This window comes from Gymnoscopelus microlampas (genome assembly GCF_963454915.1).
Source record: "Gymnoscopelus microlampas genome assembly, chromosome: 23".
Lineage (NCBI taxonomy): Eukaryota > Metazoa > Chordata > Actinopteri > Myctophiformes > Myctophidae > Gymnoscopelus > Gymnoscopelus microlampas.
The window spans coordinates 25,322,069-25,345,806 of record NC_139960.1 but is presented as its reverse complement, the minus strand read 5'-3'; the positions used below and the strand labels follow the sequence as shown (position 1 = coordinate 25,345,806).

The 23,738-nt window shown below is 39.3% G+C and overlaps 1 protein-coding gene across 3 annotated transcripts; it reads left to right on the top strand.

Moving 5' to 3' along the window:
• The first annotated feature begins 3,319 nt into the window (after window positions 1–3,319).
• Window positions 3,320–21,740, top strand: LOC311040280 (tetraspanin-8-like). Of its 3 annotated transcripts, none has more exons than XM_084050462.1 (10): window positions 3,320–3,658; window positions 3,759–3,863; window positions 4,780–4,827; window positions 6,398–6,514; window positions 9,776–9,850; window positions 10,847–10,942; window positions 11,135–11,275; window positions 11,520–11,552; window positions 11,647–11,730; window positions 21,272–21,740. In XM_084050462.1, exons 2-10 carry the CDS (start codon window positions 3,795–3,797, stop codon window positions 21,482–21,484), a joined length of 876 nt encoding a protein of 291 aa, XP_083906588.1. In that variant the 5' UTR covers window positions 3,320–3,658; window positions 3,759–3,794; the 3' UTR covers window positions 21,485–21,740. The 3 variants fall into 3 exon arrangements, with proteins under 3 accessions (XP_083906588.1, XP_083906587.1, XP_083906589.1); XM_084050461.1 differs by having other exon boundaries at window positions 3,747–3,863; XM_084050463.1 differs by having other exon boundaries at window positions 3,374–3,405; window positions 3,521–3,863.
• The last annotated feature ends 1,998 nt before the right edge of the window (window positions 21,741–23,738 follow it).

Genomic DNA, 23,738 nt, shown 5'->3' with positions numbered 1-23,738 from the left:
TTTGTACAACTAATACAGCTGCAGACTTGTCAACCTGTATACATTTTGCATGCCAGATACGCACTTTGACATCAAAGTATGCTTGTACGATTAGTCCCTTCAAAGTATACAGAAAGCTGGTGACGTCTTGTGACTTTACTCAAGTATGCATGCTGGGCAGAGCGCAGGTCTCTGCCAGTTTGCATGCTCTAATAATACTGTGGTGACATAATGTTAAACTATGTTTTCTATGTGCATATCACCCTATCTCTCTCTCTCTCTCTCTCGGACACTATTTGGCTCACTCTGTGTGTATGCACCAGTACAGCACTGTGTGCAAGAGGTACTGCGTGTTGTTGTGATCATTAGAAATCTCCCCGATAGATGACAAAGATGCCAGGTTGAAAGTGGATGAAAGCAAGTTTTGATTCTGTGCAACATGTTTAAAATTTAGAGGGTCGATCTGACCGTGGCTAATCTTGCAAATTTCGACACCGGATATTATTGTGATTTGTATTTGTATTTTTTGGGGGCTTTATAGCCTTTATAGATAGGATAGTGGGCTGATAGGAAATGGGGAGTAGGGGGGGGGGGGTACACACAGCAAAGGATGTCGGGGTCGGGAGTCAAACCCGCGACACGCTGTCAAGCTGGATTACCAGCATATGTGGTATGTGCCTGGACCGCTAGGCCAGCGGGCGCCCTGTGATTTTTATATAAACTTAATAATTTTCACATTTTGTCAATTAATAATGTCAGATTCAGTCCCTCCATATTTAGGCGAGACTGATGTCATCAACATCACTTTTAAATTTGGAGAACCACATGGAAGCCAAAAAAAAAACATACATAAAGCAATTGAGCCTTATTTTATACTTTTGTCTTTTTGAAAATAGATCTGTTGCGTTGTGAGCTTGTAGATCTGCTATTTTGGAAAGATGTTGACAAATTTGATGCAAAATTTGAGTACAGCACAATATTGGAGTACATTTTCCACCACTGCTAATAATACAGTACCATGTGAGATTGTGTGCAGGTTCTTCTTCCATCAAACACAGCAGTTGAACTGCGCAGTTGACCCAGAAAGTTGGAATCTCCCACACAACCACCGCAATCGATCTGGTTCTTTGGTAAACCAATGACAGTTGTCATGGCACTGAGCTAACAGCCATCATCATAGGTGTAACTAACAACCCAAAGTACTATTTATTGTCCCCGTCAGGCCGAAAGGCATGGCCAACACTGTGTTTTGCACTCTGTCCATCCGTCTGTGATCAGCTAATCTCCGGCACCGTTGGCTTGATTGCAGCGAAACTGCGCGCACATTCCCTGGATGCCAGAGCTGAACCTCTGCCCCAAATCTTTCACATGGGCCTGTTATAGCGCCACCAGGAGGTCGATTTTTGACAGATTTTGTCCAAACATCACGCAAATTGGTACTCAGTATCTCTATATTCATTAAACAAAACGGACACATTCCCACTAGGCCGAGATAGAAATGCTACTTGAATTTTTTCAAATCAACCGCGTGGTGGCGCTACAACATAACGATTCATGTTTTTACCTATAACTGCACCGATCTGTGTAAAACGTTGTATGTGCACTCCCTAGAGGCCTAGGAAAAATATATATATATGTATTACACCTTAAAATTTTATCAAAATTTGACGCAAAGCGTTACACATGATCTCTATAGTCATGTGATTAAGACGGATCTGTTTGATTTTTCATATTCCATCCTGATTGGCTAAGATTGACATCTAAAGCTTGCAGGAGTGGCCCGTTTGAATAAAATGCTGCAAATCATGAACGCAGCGTCCGATTGTGGTGAACAAATACCACCTTTTTAACATTGCCCTATTATAGCGCCACCAGGAGGCCGATTTTTGCTAAATAATGTTTTATATTCCTCCTGCAAATGTTTCCAAAGTTACATAACGAAAATCAGTACATATTAGCTCTTTAGTCAAGTGATCAAGACGGCTCCGTCCGATTATTCACATTCCAGCCTGATTGGCGAATTCCAAACATTGCTGGCCCACAGTAACCTACCTGACCTGGCGGAGACTGTTTTTTTTTTGGGTTATATTTGCTATAAATTACATAGAAACTAATTTGTCAAGTGTCATATTTATACTACCTTAGAAACAAGAAAGGCTGTTAAGACTTTAGCACTGCTAAATAAACGTTTTTTGATAGGTATTATTATTATTTATCAAGATGGCTTCCAGGAGTTGTACCAATATTGTCCTATTTCAGCATAATGATCTAATAATTAATGTTGGTCTTAACTATTTTCACATTGCATTATTATAAGTGTAGTTTTTGTCATTACTGTTATAGTCTGTGAACCAGAACCCAAAATTTGGGCCATGGGTACCATCTGGGGGGAATAATTCTCATAGTGATTTTTGGGAAGGTATACACCCCTAGAGCTAGAAAATATTTGATAGAATTGCAGCGGTGCAGCTTTCTGTGTGTTATCACTCCATTCATAACCCCATGCCAAAACACACTTTTCAAAATTATAGTTAGAACCGAATGAGGCATTCCACTTCAAACTGATGTTTTAATCTCATTATTGACCCTATCTCTTTGGAACATTTTGGGCATAGCTCAGACAATCTGTTTTTCAGAAGGGTTGTTACAATTAGCAACTCTGGAAATGTCATCTATTACTGGCAGTGGCAACATATATTGACTATACATTACACACAGTGTATTTCTGTTGTCATGAAAGATGTTGAGGCAAGTCCATACCAATGCAACTAGTCACAACTTGCAACCAGTTGCAAGACATTGCCGCGGTCTGGACTGACCAGTTGCAGGCCTGTGCCTTTGGGGAAATGGTTGCAAGTACTGCAGTTGCACAATTGCGTTGCGAAACATTGGAGTGGACTGGCTTACATAAAGGTTTCCACTGTAAATAACCTAAAGATTTAATACCATGTTTAGCCTACATGATTCTAAGGAAATTATGAATTATGAAATTCAATAAACAAAATGTGTGTGTAATGCATTGGACAACCTTTTACTTTACCATTACATACATGAATATCACCTTTGCAGCACGTGCTTTTTCCACAACAGTTGTTTACATGCAAAGCACCTCTATGGCTCACATAGACAGTTCATGTATTTCAATTTGAACTATAGACCCTTTTGTGGAACCTTTCTTTTTCGTCTTGGTTGACCACAACAGTAAATAGAGCGGAAACAGTAAACTTCAAATGGAACATCATCATTTATGAGAAATCCATTTGATCCACCCCTAAACACCCTAGGTATATAAACTTGGTTCTGATGTCAGGTCAGGAATCTCAACTTCTGGAAATCTGGACTTTAATGTTAATACGTTTCTGAAGTTTCTTTCAGTCTTAGCTTCTTGTTTTTTGTTTTGCAAGAAAAACATTTCCTTTTTAGCAGGTAAAGATTTGTCTGACTTATCTGCAGTTAGTGTGAAATCTAATTGATGATGTTTTCAGGTGTCTAGACAAATAATACTGGTCTGCCGGCTGCATTTATCTTATTTTGCATACAGGCAACTCAACACATTATTATATCAATTGATCAGTTCTCCAGAATAATCTTGGAGGCCCAGTTAAGAGTATATTCAAGTACAACATGTGCAGTTATTGGTCCAGTTTGTTTCACTAGTCCATGGAAAGGAAACTTAAAGGTAAAATAGAAAGTTGTGATCATATATTCTCGAACATCATATTGCGCATTACTTACCAATTGCATTTATATTATTAAATATGTTGTAGTTGTTTTTTTAGGTAAGCTTTTAGTGTGTGAAGTTATCTACCGGGAAAATGCCAAGGATGCAGAAAGCCAATCCCTGTCTGAAATGTTCCTTCATTCTCTTCAGTCTTCTAGTGGGGGTAAGTGTACTGTTCAGTTGAACCACTGTTATATTTTAATCAAGCTTTTCACCTACAAAATAAAATCATTTTTAGGTAAGCCAGCAAATGATGTATTGAATGACCATACAGTATACATATGGGTCAAATCTCTTCACTGGTTTGTTGATCTACTATTTTCAATGAATGTATGTGTGCCTATTTTCGCCCAATGTTCACCTGTTATTACATGCCTAGAAGAGAGAGGTTAGAGTTCATGTGGTTAATAAAGCGATAATAAAGTAAAGTTAAAATGTTCTCAAATTCATGGTTTGTATTAACTTTCTCAAGCATGTTACAAATCTCTGCAACTTAATGTTCATACCATACTGAAATAAATTGAAACAACTGGTTTCCTCAAAAATCAACAAGACAGCAACATAATATCCAAATAAAATAGACAATAAATGATTCATTGTATTTTGGTAATAATGAGTAATATACAAGTAAAACAATATACCTACCTTTTCCAGTAGCTATATAACTTTAGCCATAAAGTTAGTGTCTGGCTAACTTTATGATCAGGTAACTACATCTATTTTATAATCACTGAGTAATGTGTGTGTAATTAAAAGAGGTATAATTGAATGTTTTTTTTTGTTTGTTTTTTATTAATAGCTCTAAGCTCTATAACCGACGGAAATCATTGTTAGAGTATTTGTTCAATAACAGGAGTCAGCTGTCCAGCTCTTTGGAAGTGATGTTTGCTAAATAGCTAATCTCTCAAGACAGATTAAGAGCTCCAAGAAAAATACATTTAAAAATCCCCTTTTTTTGCAGATGGGTTCCCAGATTGCTAAATAGCTGAACAGATATGGAGACCCCTGTTACTTGTTCATGCCATTAGACTGTATCTGAATTGTAAAATCAGTCTCTGAGTTGTAGATCTTTTGTTCAGATTGCAGGATGTGTGTTGTTTATCCTTGCCAGTAACTACAACCATGAGGTAATGATTACTGTCTGTCTGTCTGTCTGTCTCTGTCTCTGTCCTACTGTATTTTGATCAGCTCACGCTTTTGGTGTCCATTTGGTCAGTTTATTATTGTTCTACTTGTCTACATCCTTCCACTCTGCACATAATGTATCTACACAGTTGGTGTGTTACAGTGGGACAAAAAAGTATTTAGTCAGCCACCATTGTGCAGGTTCTCCCACTTAAAAAGATGAGAGAGGCCTGTAATTTTCATCATAGTTATACATCAACTATGAGAGACAAAATTAGGGGAAAAAATCCAGAAAATCACATTGTCTGATTTTTAAAGAATGTATTTGCAAATTATGAGGAAAATAAGTATTTGGTCAATAACAAAAGTTCATCTCAATACTTTGTTATATACCCTTTGTTGGCAATGACAGAAGTCAAACGTTTTCTGTAAGTCTTCACAAGGTTACCACACACTGTTGCTGGTATGTTGGCCCATTCCTCCATGCAGATCTCCTCTAGAGCAGTGATGTTTCGGGGCTGCCGCTGGGCAACACAGACTTTCAACTCCCTCCAAAGATTTTCTATGGGGTTGAGATCTGAGACTGGCTAGGCCACTCCAGGACCTTGAAATGCTTCTTACGAAGCCACTCCTTCGTTGCCCGGGCGGTGTGTTTGGGATCATGGTCATGCTGAAAGACCTAGCCACGTTTCATCTTCAATGCCCTTGCTGATGGAAGGAGGTTTTCACTCAAAATCTCACGATACATGGCCCCATTCATTATTCCCTTTACACGGATCAGTCGTCCTGGTCCCTTTGCAGAAAAACAGCCCCAAAGCAAGGTGTTTCCACCCCCATGCTTCACAGTAGGTATGGTGTTCTTTGGTTGCAACTCAGCATTCTTTCTCCTCCAAACACGAGAAGTTGAGTTTCTACCAAAAAGTTCTATTTTGGTTTCATCTGACCATATGACATTCTCCCAATCCTCTTCTGGATCATCCAAATGCTCTCTAGCAAACCTCAGACGGGCCTGGACATCTACTGGTTTAAGCAAGGGGACACGTCTGGCACTACAGGATTTGAGTCCCTGGCGGCGTAGTGTGTTACTGATGGTAGCCTTTGATACTTTGGTCCCAGCTCTCTGCAGGTCATTCACTAAGTCCCCCCGTGTGGTTCTGGGATTTTTGCTCATCGTTCTTAAAAAAAAATACGGGGTGAGATCTTGCGTGGAGGAATGGGCCAACATACCAGCAACAGTGCGTGGTAACCTTGTGAAGACTTACAGAAAACGTTTGACCTCTGTCATTGCCAACAAAGGGTATATAACAAAGTATTGAGATGAACTTTTGTTATTGACCAAATACTTATTTTCCTCATAATTTGCAAATAAATTCTTTAAAAATCAGACAATGTGATTTTCTGGATTTCTTTTCCTAATTTTGTCTCTCATAGTTGATGTATAACTATGATGAAAATTACAGGCCTCTCTCATCTTTTTAAGTGGGAGAACTTGCACAATGGTGGCTGACTAAATACTTTTTTGCCCCACTGTAGATTGTAGCTGATTCTCTGTGTTGTTTCCTCTGATATCAGATTGGCGATGTGGCCAGTGGTCTCGCTTGGATCTATGTAATGGCTGTGGCCTGCATCATCCTCTCCTTTTTGGGGATTTTTGGAGCTTACAAAGAGAACTCTGTTGCCCTGAGAATGGTAAATGTAATATGCTATTCAATTATATTCTATTATATTGTCCACTCTATTCTGTGACGGTGGCCAACGGTGTCACATTTGACTAGCCAATTATTGTTAAGAATAATGGCTCCGTTTTACTTTTTAAGATCAATTCACATCAATCGCTCACAACAATAAAATATCAAGTGCACATTAAAGTGCGGGGTGCGTAATTACTGTGAGTATTAATGGAATTAAATGGTTTGCAGACTACGCCACTCAGGTTTGTTTTAGGAGCCTAAGAACTCCTCTAATAATACTTTTCTTTTACAGGTCACACAGGTTCAAGTTTACCCAGGAAGTACTTAGACTTTTAAATTCGAGAAAAACACTTAAAAACCCAGGATAAAACCAACACAACACAATGGCTAAAAAGGGTGAACATATATTTATTTGGAATTTCCCTAAACAAGAGGCCTCTATGCCGTAAAAACAAATAACAAAGAAAAACACTCATACAAAAAATACTAAAATAATCCTATCCTCCTAAGGCGCCACTAACTAACTAAAACTGCGGTTACGAAACTGTGCAAATATAGCAGGTGCAAAATAGCAGAGCGCAACAATAACTTAGTGTCAAGCAAAGTGCAAATGCTGCTAAAGTGCTAAGTGTGCTATAATAAATTAAGATATTTTTTTCTGAGTGCAAATGTTTTTTTTCTGAGTGCAAATGTTTTTTTTTTTCAATGGGGAGTAGACCAAGCAGGTGAATCTTCAGTGTCTTCTAGTTCAACATCATCATCTTCTTCGCTCTGTAATAACAAACTTAAAGCCAGTTTATCTGTTCCAGATAATATACTGCGTGCCTTGACTTAGTAGGTTTTATAGCTAGTGTTGCTTAAGCCCGTACTCACAACGAAGGCAGCGAGACGCTGCCTAAGGTGACTCCACACCAGACAGACTAGTTCTGACTACTTCAGACTACTTCAGACTGCAACAGACTGGTATTTGGTTGGCAAAAGTTGGCATTTAGTTTGTGAGCCGACTTGCCCTTTGATATGCTAATGCAATAACTTCCAGCCAAATCTAGAAACCCATCACCAAAGAAAAAGGAAAAACAGCGCCCTCTGCTGTTCTTGAGAGATTACTTTCAGCCTAGTTGCCAGGTCTGCTTATTATAAGCGACTTTGGGCTTGTTTCCCTGCAAAGTCACTTGGATGTTCCCAGCGTTTTTTCTTTTTTTCTTCACTGACGTGCAGTGGTGTAAAGTAACTAGTACATTTACTCAAGTACTATACATATACAATACAATACATTAATTTATTGAAATTAGCACCCAGAATATAGCCAAAACTGAGCACATTTCGATCTATATGGCCAAATCTAATTTGGAAAAAATACATTAAGAGTATATGCAGGCGCGCGGGAAGTACTTAATAGCCAGGGGGGCTGAGCGTCGGGGGAATCCGCTTGACGCATGCACGCGCGCATGTGTCCCGTCCGCGCGCGCAATTTTTTTGCGGGTTCGGGTCGAAAAATGTGCGGGTTTGGGTGGGTTTTGGCACTTTATTTCCTTTACTTTATTTCGGTTTTGGGTTAGGGTTACGTTATTTAATTCTTTTAATGAAATTTAAATGTAATAAAAAAACATTTTTTTAAATCCCTTCCCATCACCAGGGGGGCTGCAGCCCCCGTAGCCCCCCCCTTCCCGCACCACTGAGTATATGAAAGCCAATTAAAATGTTTATACTATTGGAATCTTACACACCTGCTCCCAATAAATTACATCACCACAGCGCAAAAGTAGATCAAATCAATCAATTTGAGCTCTCTCTGGGAGCGACAATGAGAAACAGTGAACGTAGGTTTTCATAGACATGGTCGCTTGTTTCTCTCACATAATCTGGCAACACCGAGAACCCTGGCTACGTCTTGTTGTCACACTTCTTCTCTGCTACGTGGCTACTCCCAGTCGGGCCCCGACTGAACATGTTCAGTCGGCTCTGGGTCGGCCGAAAAGGTCCCGACGGACCCCTAACCGACTGGCCGACTATATACGACGCTTCCCGACGCCGAATCGGCCCAAAATCGGTCTGGTCTGGGGACAGCTTATTATGAGGTGGGTTGTGCCTGCAACACTGGTAATGTCGGAGCACTGCGCTGTCGGAGGAATGCGCTGTCGGACTAACGTACTGCACCCGCAACACTGTAGCCAGCTCTGTCGTCCTCAGCTCGCCCCAGGCCTGACGGTGCATTTTAACAGCGGGCGATTCTCGGGCGATGCCGGGCGACGTCGCCCAAAATATAAAGAAAGTCTATGAGAGCCGGCAACTTCGGGCGATCGGGCGAAGTGGGCGGGGGGGCGATGGAAGATGGATTTTCTTTATCTTTTTGGGCGATATCGCCCGGCATCGCCCGGAGTTGCCCGCTGTTAAAACGCAGGGTTACGGTACGTTTTAACAGCGGGCAACTCTGGGCAACGTCGTCCAAAAATATAATGAAAGTCTATGAGAACGGGCGATGATGGGCGATGATGGGCGAAGTGGGCGGGGGGGCGATGAAAGATGGATTTCCTTTATCTTTTTGGGCGATATCGCCCGGCATCGCCGAGAGTTGCCCGCTGTTAAAACGCAGGGTCACGCCGCTCGTTCAGGTTGGTTCTGGTTTCACCGCTTCCTCGCTCTGGTCTCTCGTCGGGGTAGGTATGGAGCCGCACACCGGAGACCTCTGCTCTATCGTGTGAGTGCTCGCCCTCGCCCTCGCCCTCGGTTCCTTCTGTCCGCCCCACTGCACTCGCTTAGCACCGCTGCTACAAACAATTCTCTCTCTCCTGCTTCCTCAGTCTCTATTTGAATGAAAGCGGCTTCTCATTCTGCCAGGGCGCCGCGCCCTCCTTGCTCTGTGATTGGCCGTTGATGACGTCGCTCGTTCGGGGATTGGGTCGTGGGGGCCACGCCCGAGTGGCCGTCAGCTCACAGCTGATCCCTGTCAGTGTCACTCGAGTGTCTGTTAAGTGGCTTGGGGACCGGGGGAAAACATTGCCCAACAATAAAATGCACACAATACATTTCAGATCATCATAAAAAGGCTTAAAAAGGGGTTAAGAGATGAAAAAATACAGAATAAATAAATAACAGAAAATAATAATAATAATAATAATATATAATAATAATAATAAAATATAATAGTACAATAGAACTGTCACAGTTCTATTGTACTATCTATGGCCATCGTGTTCTATTATGTTCTATCACATAACTAACACTGTTGTTCATACAGTACTGTATCTATCCTGTGTAGTGTCTGTTAGGTATGGTGGCTGGAGCCTTCATTCTATTCATTGTAGGAAACTCAGTCTCTCAGTTTGCACCTCAGGTAAGCCCTTTTGAGGTTTAAATATTCAAACAGATTTATCAACATTGGTGACTGTAGAAACACTGAACAGATGTTGTGATCGTCCACCCGTCTGTCTGTCTGTCTGTCTGTCTGTCTGTCTGTCTGTCTGTCTGTCTGTCTGTCTGTCTGTCCAACTGTATGGTCCGAAACAAGATATCTTCAAAACTACTGGCTGAATTGACTTTTCCTCTACCGCCACCCATATAAATTAAATGTCTACTTGCACACAAGATATCTCAAATTCAAATGGACAGATTACCAAATATGCAGAGTGCATGCATGCTCCCTGAGGAGGAACTCTAATCATTTGAGTGATCCCATGACTTTTCCATGGAGCTGAGGCGGCCCAATGGTCGGCCGCCAACAACTGCACTGAGTTCCCTGACAGAACTTGCTCTGAGCATGTCAGTGCCAAGCACGACGTTCATTCCTATATTGCACTGAGCAGAGCAATGGTCACAGATGTATGGCCATTTCAAGTGTTAAACACTGTTGCAACATTTCTGTAGTGCCCCATATGTGTGCAATTTAGTTTTTTTGATGAGACTATTCTCAAACCAGACCTGGAGCATCGGGGGGGCCTGTGGCTCCTTGGCGTGACAATTGTCATGGCAGACCCCTGAACAGTGTTTGCCTGTTTGGGGCAAGTTTGGTGTGGGTTGGAACAACGGTGCGTTTGTGGACCAGGGCCCCCTGGGGGCCACATGTAGCCCCTTGTGTCTATTGTCATGGTAGACCCCTGAACAGTGTTTGTGCCAAGTTCTTTGTTTCGGATCGTAGCAACGGTGTGTCTCGCAAGTCTGGATATTACATTTGTGACGACCACCGTCGGTCTGCCCAACCACCCACCCTCTCTTGTTGTTTAATTTGTTAATTGAGGTCCTGTAAAGCCCTTTGAGTTTGTAACAGTGAATAACGGCTGCGCAAATACATTTGAGAATATTGAGAAAGACTGCTTTTTTTTTTCTGCAACAGGTTAAGGAGGTGCTCCAGAATAATAAAAAGAAAATGAAACCCACACTGATGTATAATGACAAGTTCATTGCCAACCTTAGGATTGTAGAGACGCAGGTATAGTATAAACTAACTGAACGCCTGTATAGACATTAATGGACATAATGTAAAATAATGACTTAATTTTTTCTGTGTGTGTGTGTGTGTGTGTGTGTGTGTGTGTGTGTGTGTGTGTGTGTGTGTGTGTCTGTGTGTGTGTGTGTGTGTGTGTGTGTGTGTGTGTGTGTGTCTGTGTGTGTGTGTGTGCAGTATGAGTGCTGTGGTCTGGAGGGCTATACATATTACAGTAGTTTGGGATTAAAGGTTCCTAACAGCTGTGAGTGTTCCAGTGAAGACACTTCCCGCTGCACTAACACCAGCACCTCCAACTCCTATGGAAACAGAACCTTGGTCGGTCACATTTTAATTCACTATATTTTATATACAGTATGAATAATAATTACAAAATGAACACATAAGATTCAAAATATAATTTCTGAATTGGTTAGTCCAGTTGCTATCACTGGTTTCAAATATGATTTATCTTTAAATTAACTATTCATTTCTTGCTCTTAGATTTTACAGAAGAAAATGGTTCCGATATTTTTCAAATTAAACTGAATGATTGTTTGTTTTCTTTTATCTGTATTTACAGGATGACACCAAACCCAAGCATGTCTACAAGCAGGTAAGAGGCCTAGGAAATTGATAGTATGCATGGTTTTTCATTCCCTTGGACAGGCTTTCACTTTCTACTCTATACTGTCTCTGAATCTCCTCAGCCATGTGGTCCTATCCTTCTGAAAGCCATCAATGATGCCATCCGTCCAGTCCTGAGATTCATCTATGGTTTTGCAGCAGCAGCGGTAGGTGGTATTGCAGTGTTTCTCAAAGCTAGAAAACATCATTAACATATACAGTAATAAGCCATCTCTGTGACCGCATAGACTTTCTCTTACACCCACATGATAATAAATATGTATCCCAGACAGCTGATGAGCTGTGAAACCAAACAGCACTCATTTATATGATACTGTTGCCTAATATGATATATATTGTCTTGGTACAGATCTTGGGTGTGCTACTCTCCATGTTCCTACTCTGCCAGATTGCTGATTACTGTGAGCCTGCAGTCACCCATGTTCAATGTTGCCCCCATGCCATACTATCCCCTCAAGGGGATGAGCGCCTAGCAGTTAGCCCCAAACTACTGGGTGTAACCCAGTAAGCCTAAATGTGTAGCGGGGAAGATAGTTTGTAACCCATGGCTCTAGACCCTAGCTCTTGAATCCTTATTGTTTTGCTATATTTGCTATATAATTACATCAGACCTAAGTTGTCAAGTGGCATATTTACATATTGCCATACAAAAAAGTGATGCCATTACTGATAGCAAGTGATTCTTGCCTTGCATCTGTCACTATTGTACTTGTCTTTTAATCATAAACAACGATCCAAACTGTTTGCCTTGTTTGTCTTGAACTTCAGATGTGTTTCTAGTGTGAAGCTGTGGTAGACACACGCACACACCAACGCACACATGCACGCACACACACAGAGTCGAGTCAAATATATGTCCATGGCTCACTCTACAGTGGTTTTCTACAGCGTCTCTGTACTTTCCCAATACTCTCTTTGGTGTTAGACACAAGCTCCTTCTCTGTTTCATATTTAGGTACAAACACATAACACATCTGGTAGAAAAAAATAACGTCATCCCAGTTAACACAAACAAAGTAAACAAACAAACAAACAAACAAATCATACAGTACATTTTACTGTTAGAATATTGTGTTATGTATGTTTTCTTTAATACATTTTGAATAATTTAACATTTTCAGTACTGAATAGTCTGGTAATTCACATCTAAAATCTACACATAATAACCCTCAAATACTACACTAGCTGTGAAAGTGGTACTGGGTAATTTTCTTTGTGTGATATACAGATATTATTTTCTTTTTTACATTTCTTTTACAATAATAATATTCAGACAGCTAACAATAAGTGTATATGCACTGATAGAATCCAGTCTGTGACTCTTCCAGGGCCCTAAAAAAAAAAGAGATACATACAGTCATTGTTCTAGACATCCCTGCGATCGGCAGGCCTTTCCACTTTGTCTATGATAAGTGTATAGTGCAGTGGTTCTCAACTTTTTCAGTCCCAAAATAATCATATTTGAACTGGGGACCCCCCACCCTGACAAGCACTTGAATGTATTTACAGTCATCAAAATTTGTCGCAAAATTGCTTGCTCAGGGTGGGATGTTGGGTCTCTTCTCTACATGTAAAGTGTCTTGAGACAACTTGTTGTGATTTGACACTTTAATAAAATTGAATTGAATTGAATTGAATCAAGTATGACAATGGGGCGAGTCATGGAATGGATAGAGTGTACACTTTGTGATGTATGACAGTAAATTGTTTTTTGTACAACTAATACAGTTGCAGACCAGTACGCTGGTATGATTTGTCCCTTCAAAGTATGCAAAAAGCTGGTGACATCTTGTAACTTTACTCAAGTCTGCATGCTGGGCAGAGCGCAGATCTCTGCCAGTTTGCATGCTCTAATAATATTGTGATGACATCATGTTAAACTATGTTTCCTATGTGTATATCACCCCATCTCTCTCTCTGCCTCTCTCTGTGGCTCACTCTGTGTGTATGCGCCAGTACAGCACTGTGTGCAAGAGGTACTGCGTGTTGTTGTGATCTTTAGAAATCTCCCTAATAGATGACAAAGATGCCAGGGTGAAAGTGGATTCTGTGCAACACATTTATAATTGAGGGGTACCAGGTTGTGAAACACTGAGCAAGTAGACTTACCAAGTCTGTCTGTCCGTGGCTAGTCTTGCAAACTACTGGATGGATAATATTGTGATTTAATTTTTTGTGAATACTTTTTACATTTTGTGAATTCTTTGTGATGTCAGATTCACCGTCCCTCCATATTTAGGCAAAACGGATGTCATCAACATCACTCAAATCAACGTCATTCGCTTGCTCCTGATAATCAGTGGTGGAAAGTACCCAAGTACATTTACCCAAGTACTGTACTTGAGTACAATTTTGAGGTACTTTTACTTTACTTGAGTATTTCCATTTTTCAAAGCTTTATATTTACAGTATATACACCTCAGAGGCAAATGTACTTTTTACTCCACTCTTTAGTTACAAGTTACTTTGCAGGTGTAGATTATTATAAAACATACATAAAGCAATTGAACCCTATTTCATACTTTGTCTATTTGAAAATAGCAGATTTGACACGTTGTGAGCTTGTAGATGTGCTATTTTCGAAAGATTTTGACGAATTTACTTGATGCAAATTTTTAGTACAGCACAATATGGGAGTATGTTTTCCACCACTGCTAATAATACAGTACCATGTGAGAATGTGTGCAGGTTCTTGTACTGTCGTTTCCATCCAACACAGCAGTTGACCCAGAAAGTTGGAACCTCCCACACAACCACCGCAGACAATCCGTTGTTCTTTGGTAAACCTGACTGTTGTCATGGCACTGAGCTACAGCCATCATTATATGTGTAAATACCCAAGTACTATTTATTGAATGTAGATTTTTTGTTTATGGTTTTATTAAATATAAAATTAAGTGAAATAGAAGTTGTGTTCATATCTACTGTCAGTAGATATATATCTACTGATATATATCAGTAGTTGTATTAAATATAATGGGAAGCTGCCCTAAAGAACACTCTTTTATACTTGTGATGTGACAATAAACTGAAGTTGATTTCCAGAACTTCAGTAGGGGAGATCGGGGACAAAAGTAACAGGGGACAAAAGTAACACACTCAATAATTCTAATTAGAAATAAGCTAGAGGGGTGAGACTTCTTGTGCACATGTTCAGTAGGGTCCTCTCTCTGCCTATGGAAAGATAGAATGATCATTTCATCTCAGCAGAAGTTTTCAACCAAAAACTGAATTTGAGGTGTAAGGGCGCGCTCCCACCGCACTTTTATTTTACCTCTGGGGCGGAATCTGCCAATGCTTTGTCAATGTAAATGCGTGGATTCATGGTCTTGCGGATTTTTTCCAAGAATCCACGCATTTGCATTGACAAAGCATTGGCAGATTCCGCCCCAGAGGTGAAATAAAAGTGCGGTGGGAGCGCGCCCTAAATGTACATTTTTGAGTGTACAGTATTTTCCTTCTGCTGTCTAAAGATAAGATGTCAGCTAATTTAAACTTAGATGAATTGTATCTCTATGTTATTGGTCACAAATTAACGTCAGCAGCCTATGCTAGTATAGGTGTTTCTAGGTAGAATATGGGATTTTATCATGGTTGCCCCATCGGGGGGCAATTGTAACACAGTGACCGGGGTCAATTGTAACAATGTGTTTTCAATGTAAGCAGATTTTTTGTCTGGGATTACGTACTTTTATATTAATAAATGAACATATTTTACTAAATGTCACTACATTTCAAAGTAAAATACATTTAAATAAAAAATAGACATACATTTGAAAAAACAAAACTTAAAAATAAAATAATTTGAATAAAAATACAAAATAACTGTAATTATGTATATAAAACATTCGTAAGTAAAAATGTTAAATTATAAAAAATACATATTACTTAGTGATGTGCTTTTATTTGAGATAAAGTGTGTTAATATGACTTATTTTTACAGTGTTACAATTGCCCCCAACCACTGTTACAATTGCCCCCCTCACGGGGGCAATTGTAACACTGTGACTCATTGCATTCAAATTAATATTTTAGTCTTGTCCTTATTAGTGAAAGCTTAAAAATGTTATTATTAATTAGGGCACATATATATGTTTCTTATGCAAAAGATGACTAGGATATTTCAAGTAGCCTGTGAATTATGAAGGCAAATACAAAAAGTGTTACTTTTGTCCGCTGTCTCCCTACATTAAAAACACACTGGCTAAACTGTAAATGCCGTGTCAGTAGTGGAACACGCATATATAATATAATAACTGAAATAAAATAATCATCATTGTTATATAGTCTTTTGGGATCAATGGGCCACTTGTGATGTGACGAACTGAAGTTGGCACGGCATTTACAACTGCTAAACTGTAAATGCTGTGTCAATATAGACATAGAGGAACACACAGTAACTGAAACAAAATAATAATCATCCAAGTGTAACATAGTCTTTTGGGATCAATGGGCCACTTGTGATGTGACAATACACTGAAGTTGAAGTTGATTTTCCAGAACTTCACAATGGCTAAACTGTAAATGTCGTGTCAGAAGAGGAACACGCAGTAACTGAAACTAACTGTCTTCTGGGACCAATAGGCCAATAGCATAAGTTTTTTTGCCCACAAATGTAATTAATAATTATCTAAAACATAATCATCTAAATTTGATCCAATGATATTCATGCTTTTTTTTTAATGTTCCTCAGCTTTAAAATGTATATTTCCTTGCATTGGATGGACAATATTTTGGCCTGTGAAAATGAAAGGTTTCTTTCTTATCTAAGAGTGCTCTTGATTACTCAGAATCATGCATCTTACCAAAGAGAAGAGCAAAAATAACAAAATATTAGTGAAGTGCAGAACTCGATGCTCTCTTACAACAAAGAAATCATTCATACATACAAAACTAAGTATATTTGTTCGCTTCTTGCATGAGGCCTAGATGTGTTTCAGAGAGAGAGGGACAGGACCTATAAATGTCACTGCATAAGTGTACACTTCTACAATTTACAATTTAGGCATTTTTAGCAGACACTCTTATCCAGAGCAACTTACAGTAAGCAAGGTAAACACATACATCAAATTTAGAGAGACAGTGTAGTGCCTCAGTAAACTAGGATCCTAGGTAAACCAAGAACCTACTGTAGCATCAGTCTATACAATATACAGTACTATCAATAAATTATCTGTACATTGAAACTAAACTTATTGTATTGTATGCATTATGTATTACTGATGAATTGAGTACAATTGACCACAATGGAAACAAGACCAATATATTTTGTACTATATTGGACATTACTTCTAACACAATCTTTGGGGGTCTGGCAGCATCAAAATGTCACTGTTCGTACATGTATGAGTACACCTATGTGACAAAAACAAAATTGTATTTCAATTTGAACTATAGACCCTTTTGTGGAACCTTTCTTTTTCGTCTTGGTTGACCACACCAGTAAGTAGAGCGGAAACAGTAAACTTCAAATGGAACATCATCAGTTATGAGAAATCCATTTGATCCACCCCTAAACACCCCAGGTATATAAACTTGGTTCTGATGTCAGGTCAGGAATCTCAACTTCTGGAAATCTGGACTTGTTTATGTGAATGTTAATACGTTTCTGAAGTTTCTTTCAGTCTCAGCTTCTACACATTTGTGTTTTTTTTTTGTTTTGCAAGAAAAACATTTATGTTTTAGCAGGTAAAGATTTTTTATTATGACTTGTCTGCAGTTTTAGTGTGAAATCTAATTGATGATGTTTTCAGGTATCTAGACAAATAATACTGGTCTGCCGGCTGCATTTATCTTATTTTGCATACAGGCAACTCAACACATTATTATATCAATTGATCAGTTCTCCAGAATAATCTTGGAGGCCCAGTTAAAAGTATATTCAAGTACAACATGTGCAGTTATTGGTCCAGTTTGTTTTACTAGTCCATGGAAAGGAAACTTAAAAGTAAAATAGAAAGTTGTGATCATATATTCTTGAACATCATATTGTGCATTACTTACCAATTGCATTTATATTATTAAATATAATATGTTGTAGTTGTTTTTTTAGGTAAGCTTTTAGTGTGTGAAGTTCTTATCTACCAGGAAAATGCCAAGGATGCAGAAAGCCAATCCCTGTCTGAAATGTTCCTTCATTCTCTTCAGTATTCTAGTGGGGGTAAGTGTTACATATACATGACTAATAAAGGTATTATGTAAGGTTCAGTGGGCAAGAAACATAACTAATGCAAAGGGAACAGAACAGGTGGATGTTCAGTTGAACCACTGTTATATACAAAATAAAATCATTTTTAGGTAAGCCAGTAAATTATGTAATGACCATACAGTATATATGGGTTTCCCTTTAAACCAAATCTCTTTGCTGTGGTTTGTTGATCTACTATTTTCAATGAATGTATGTGTCGCTATTTTCGCCCAATGTTCGCCTGTTATTACATGCCTAGAAGAGAGAGGTTAGAGTTCATGTGGTTAATAAGGCGATAATAAAGTAAAATTAAAATGTTCTCAAATGTATGGTTTGTATTAACTTTCTCAAGCAAGTTACACATCTCTGCAACTTAATTTTCATACCATACTGAAATACATTGAAACAACTGGTTTCCTCAAAAATCAACAAGACAGCAACATAATATCCAAATAAAATAGACAATAAATGATTCATTGTATTTTGGTAATAATGAGTAATATACAAGTAAAACGATATAGCTACCTTTTCCAGTAGCTATATAACTTTAGCCATAAAGTTAGTGTCTGGCTAACTTTATGACCAGGTAACAGGTTGCTACATCTATTTTATAATTACTGAGTCATTTGTGTGTAATTAAAAGAGGTATAATTGAATGGGTTTTTTGGTTTGTTTTTTATCAATAGCTCTAAGCTCTATAACCGACGGAAATCATTGTTAGAGTATTTGTTCAATAACAGGAGTCAGGTGTCCAGCTCTTTGGAAGTGATGTTTGCTAAATAGCTAATCTCTCAAGACAGATTAAGAGCTCCAAGAAAAATACATTTAAAAATCCCCCTTTTTGTGCAGATGGGTTCCCAGATTGCTAAATAGCAGAACAGATATGGAGACCCCTGTTACTTGTTCATGCCATTACTGTATCTGAATTGTAAATTCAGTCTCTGAGTTGTAGATCTTTTGTTCAGATTGCAGGATGTGTGTTGTTTTTCCTTGCGTTGATGGCCAGTAACTACAACCATGAGGTAATGATTACTGTCTGTCTGTCTGTCTGTCTGTCTGTCTGTCTGTCTGTCTGTCTGTTTGTCTGTCTGTCTGTCTGTCAGAGACAGTCTGTCTGTCTGTCAAAGACAGTCTGTCTGTCTGTCTGTCTGAGACTGTCTGTCTGTCTGTCTGTCTGTCTGTCTGTCTCTGTGTCTGTACAGTACTTTGTTTAGCTTACCTTTTTGATGTCCATTTGGTCAGTTTATTAGTGTTCTACTTTTCTACATCCTTCCACTCTGCACATAAATTATCTACACAGATTGGCGATGTGGCCAGTGGTCTCGTTTGGATCTATGTAATGGCTGTGGCCTGTATCATCCTCTCCTTTTTGGGGATTTTTGGAGCTTACAAAGAGAACTCTGTTGCCCTGAGAATGGTAAATGCAATTGCTATTCATTAAATTCAATTCAATTCAATTATATTATATTGTCCACTCTGTTCTACCGTACTATCTATGGTCCATTGTGTTCTATTATGTTCTATCACATAATTAACTCTGTTTTTCATGCAGTACTGTATCTATCCTTTGTAGTGTCTGATAGAGATGTTGGGTGGAGCCGTCACTCTATTCGTCTTAGGAAACAAAGTCTCTCAGTTTGCACCTCAGGTAAGCCCTTTTGAGGATGCTGATAAACAGATTTATCAGCATTGGTGACTGTAGAAACACTGAACAGATGTTGTGATGTGAAGTTGTTATAAGGTATAAGAAAACTACTGACTGAACTGCCCTTTCCTCTAACGCCACCCATATAAATTAAATGTGTACTTGCACACAATATATCTCAAATTCAAATGGACAGATCACCAAATATGCCGAGTGCATGCATGCTCCCTGAGGAGGAACTCTAATCATTTGAGTGATCCCATGACTTTTCCTCTAGTTTAGTGTTGCACATTTCAACAAATTACTGCGCCACACAGCCTTCAATTCTAGTCCTATATTGCACTGATCAGAGCAATGGTCACAGATGTATGGCCATTTGAAGTGTTAAACACTGTTGTAACATTGCTGTAGTGCCCCATATATGTGCAATTTAGTTTTTTTTATTAGACTATTTTCAAACCAGACCTGGAGCATCGGTGCACCTGTGGCTCCTTGGCGTTACAATTGTCATGGCAGACCCCTGAACAGTGTTTTTGCCAAGTTTTTTGTTATGGATCGGAGCAATGGTGTGTCAGTGTGGTCCTGTAAAGCCCTTTGAGTCTCTCTAACAGTGATTAATAGCTGTGCAAATACATTTGAGAAGAATTGAGAAAGACTGCTGTATTTTATTTTTTGAGCTACAGGTTAAGGACATGCAGGAAATTAAACCCACACTGATGAAGAATGACAAGTTCATTGCTGAGCTCAGGATTTTGGAGATGCAGGTACAGTATAGTATAAACTAATGCCTGTATAGACATTAAAGGACATAATGTAAAATAATGACTTGTTTTTCTCTGTGTGTGTGTGTGTGTGTGCCTGTGTGTGCCTGTGTGTGCATGTGTGTGTGCGTGTGTGTGTGTGTGTGTGTGTGTGTGTGTGTGTGTGTGTGTGTGTGTGTGTGTGTGTGTGTGTGTGTGCGCGTGCGCGTGCGCGTGTGCGTGTGCGTGTGCATGTGCATGTGCATGTGCATGTGCATGTGCATGTGCATGTGCATGTGCGTGTGCGTGTGCGTGTGCGTGTGCACGCAGAATGAGTGCTGTGGTTTGGATGGCTATACAGATTACAGTCGTTTGGGATTAAAGGTTCCTAACAGCTGTGAGTGTCCCAGTGAAGACACTTCCCGCTGCACTACAATACACACCAGCTCCTCCAACTCCTATGGATACAGAACCTTGGTCGGTCACATTTGAATTCACTGTATTTTATATACAGTATGAATAATAATTACAAAATGAACACATAAGATTCAAAATATAATTTCTGAGTTGGTTAGTCCAGTTGCTATCACTGGTTTCAAATATGATTTATCTTTAAATAAACTATTCATTTCTTGCTCTTAGATTTTACAGAAGAAAATGGTTCCAGTATTTTTCAAATTAAACTGAAAGATTATCTGTTTTCTTTTATCTGCATTTACCCAACCCAAGCATGTCTACAAGCAGGTAAGAGGGCTTGGAAATTGATTGTACTGTATGCATGGTTTTTCATTCCCTTGGACAGGCTTTCACTTTCTACACTATACTGTCTCTGAATCTCCTCAGCCATGTGGTCCTATCCTTCTGCCAGTCCTGGGATTCATCTATGGTTTTGCAGCAACAGCGGTAGGTGGTATTACAGTATTTATTAAAGCTAGAAAACATTGTCACATCATTAACATAGACAGTAACAAGTCATCAGACTTTCTCTTACACCCACATGATAATAAATATGTATCCCAGACAGTTGATATACCGTAAAACTGCAAACACAAAAAATCATTTATATGATATCATTTTGACAGTTGCCTAATATGATATATTTTGTCTTGGTACAGATCTTGGGTGTGCTACTCTCCATGTCCCTACTCTGCCAGATTGGTTACTGTGACGCCTTGGTTACTGTTACGCCTGCAGCCACCCCTGCCACCCCTGTCAGGCGAAGCAATGACTTGGTATTTGTGCCGAACAATGCTGTTCCCAATCTATATGACCCCATGATCAATGCTGTCCCCATGCCATACTATCCCCTCAAGGGGATGAGCGCCTAGCAGTTAGCCCCAAACTACTGGGTCTAACTTTGAAGCCTAAATGTGTAGCGGGAAAGATAGTTTGTAACCCATGGCTCTAGACCCTAGCTCTCCAATCCTTATTTTTGTGCTACATTTGCTATATAATTACATCAGACCTAATTTGTCAAGTGGCATATTTACATAGGCCTACTGCCATACAAAAAAGGTGATGCCATTACTGATAGCAAGTGATTCTTGCCTTGCATTTGTCACTATTGTACTTGTCTTTTAATCATAAACAACGATCAACACAGTTTGCCTTGTTTGTCTTGAATTTCAGATGTGTTTCTACTGTGAAGCTGTGGTAGACACGCACGCACACACCAACGCACACACACAGAGTCGAGTGGAATGTATGTCAATGACTCACTCACTGATTTTCTACAGCATCTCTGTACTTTCCCACTGCTTTAAATATTGTATCAGTACTGAATAATCTGGTAATTCACATTTAGGCCTTTTCACTTTGGCTATGATAAGTGTATAGTGCAGTGGTTCTAAACCTTTTCGGTCCGCGACCCCCCACAATAATCATATTTGAACTGGGGACCCCCCACCCTGACAAGCACTTGGAATTGTAGGAGCTAAAGGAGCATTAAATTTAGTTTGAATCGGTTCCACAGTTAATATTGTGAAAATAGCCGATCTACAAGCTTGCAGATCTGCTAGTTTCGGATATTTTCAGTTTGTATAGTATAGTCTGTTTGTTGATTACTTTTGATGCAGTAATGGTCTTTTTTTCTTTTATTTTTTTCCTAAATATTAAAAAGGTCTTAACAGTCCTTCAATTGTCACTTCACTGTCATCTGGGGACCCCCCCCCAAAAAAATCATGTGGGTCCCAACCCACAGGTTGAGAACCACTGTACTAGTGTAGGCTACTAGTGTTTTCAGAGGTTGAAAATGGGAAAGAGGAGTGTCTTTACTCACCACAGGTTTCAGTGGAAACAACCCACACACACACCTATCGCTCTTTGTCAGGAACATGCAAGCATACAGTTACCACAACCTACATACTTTAACCACACACTAACCTATCAGGCACAATTCTCATGCTAAGCTCTCACGCATGCATGCACACACGCGCGACACACTCACGCATTCACGAACGACGCACGCACACACGCACGCACGCGCGCGCGCGCACACACACACACACACACACACACACACACACACACACACACACACACTCTGCACTCTATAAGATATTATTATATTATATTAACATAGCCATGATCACTCACACACCCCACACTTCCATCTGTTGATGTAGATTAACCATTGACTCAATCTAACCTCATTCCGAGTGCATTTCAAACCAATATTACACCAGCTGGTTCGGCTAATTAATTCTCTCTGACTGGTTGGACATTTGATGGTTGGTGAAATCACCTAGTGTGTAGAGTTGTGTTTGAATGCAAACAAACACAATCCATGGCACAGTCATGAGTTTGAGACACATTTCAGAGCCAGCTGCCATGAGTAGGACAATTTTTTATTTGTATTGCTTGTCTGTGTGTGTTGTGAGGGGAGGCATGCATGCCTGAAAATGTAATTATTTTCATTTGATACATGCCTAGAGAAAAACACACAAACAACATTTAGACTTACATTTTGTGCATTTTAAAGCAGATGTTAATGCACAGGGACAATACAAAAACGTATGTATCACTGTTGCATTGTATGTGGGGTTTCTAGCCGAGGCTAATACAAAAATAAATAAGGAAACACGTTAATCTATCTTACTATTAATGCTAATGTAAAGAATCTTTTATCAATTTTATTTGATATTTTCCCCAGGGGATGGGGGGGAAAAATAAATGGCACATGTTTACCTCTTTCAGTGCAACACATATCCCATTCCCTTATTGTGAGACTTTTATAATAACTTGTTGGTACATTCACTGTCATCATGAAAAAAAGGAAATATAAAGTTAAAATAAAACAAAACAATGCAGCCAAATTTCAAGGCACAGTCCCTAGTTAACCTCAAATCTTCAACTAGCAGAGGTGATAACAGCATGACTAGCATTGTCCTGTTTTCAGCACACGTAGATCGGACATTAATTAAGCAAGAATTCACAGTAAACGTGTACAGTACAATTTTCTGTCTGACATTTTTATGTCTATGCTCATATTATTTCATTCAAATGAAAACCGGAAGATCCTGTGTTCAGAGTGATTGACTTAATAACTTCTATTCAAGTGCAGTGTATGAATCATTCCACTAC

Excerpts from the sequence above, each read along its gene's own strand:
- LOC311040280 (XM_084050462.1), top strand. The coding sequence starts at position 3,795 with ATGCCAAGGATGCAGAAAGCCAATCCCTGTCTGAAATGTTCCTTCATT. Across the intron at positions 3,864-4,779 it reads TCTTCAGTCTTCTAGTGGGG|ATTGCAGGATGTGTGTTGTT; the intron begins GTAAGTGTACTG and ends TCTTTTGTTCAG. Across the intron at positions 10,943-11,134 it reads TTAGGATTGTAGAGACGCAG|TATGAGTGCTGTGGTCTGGA; the intron begins GTATAGTATAAA and ends GTGTGTGTGCAG.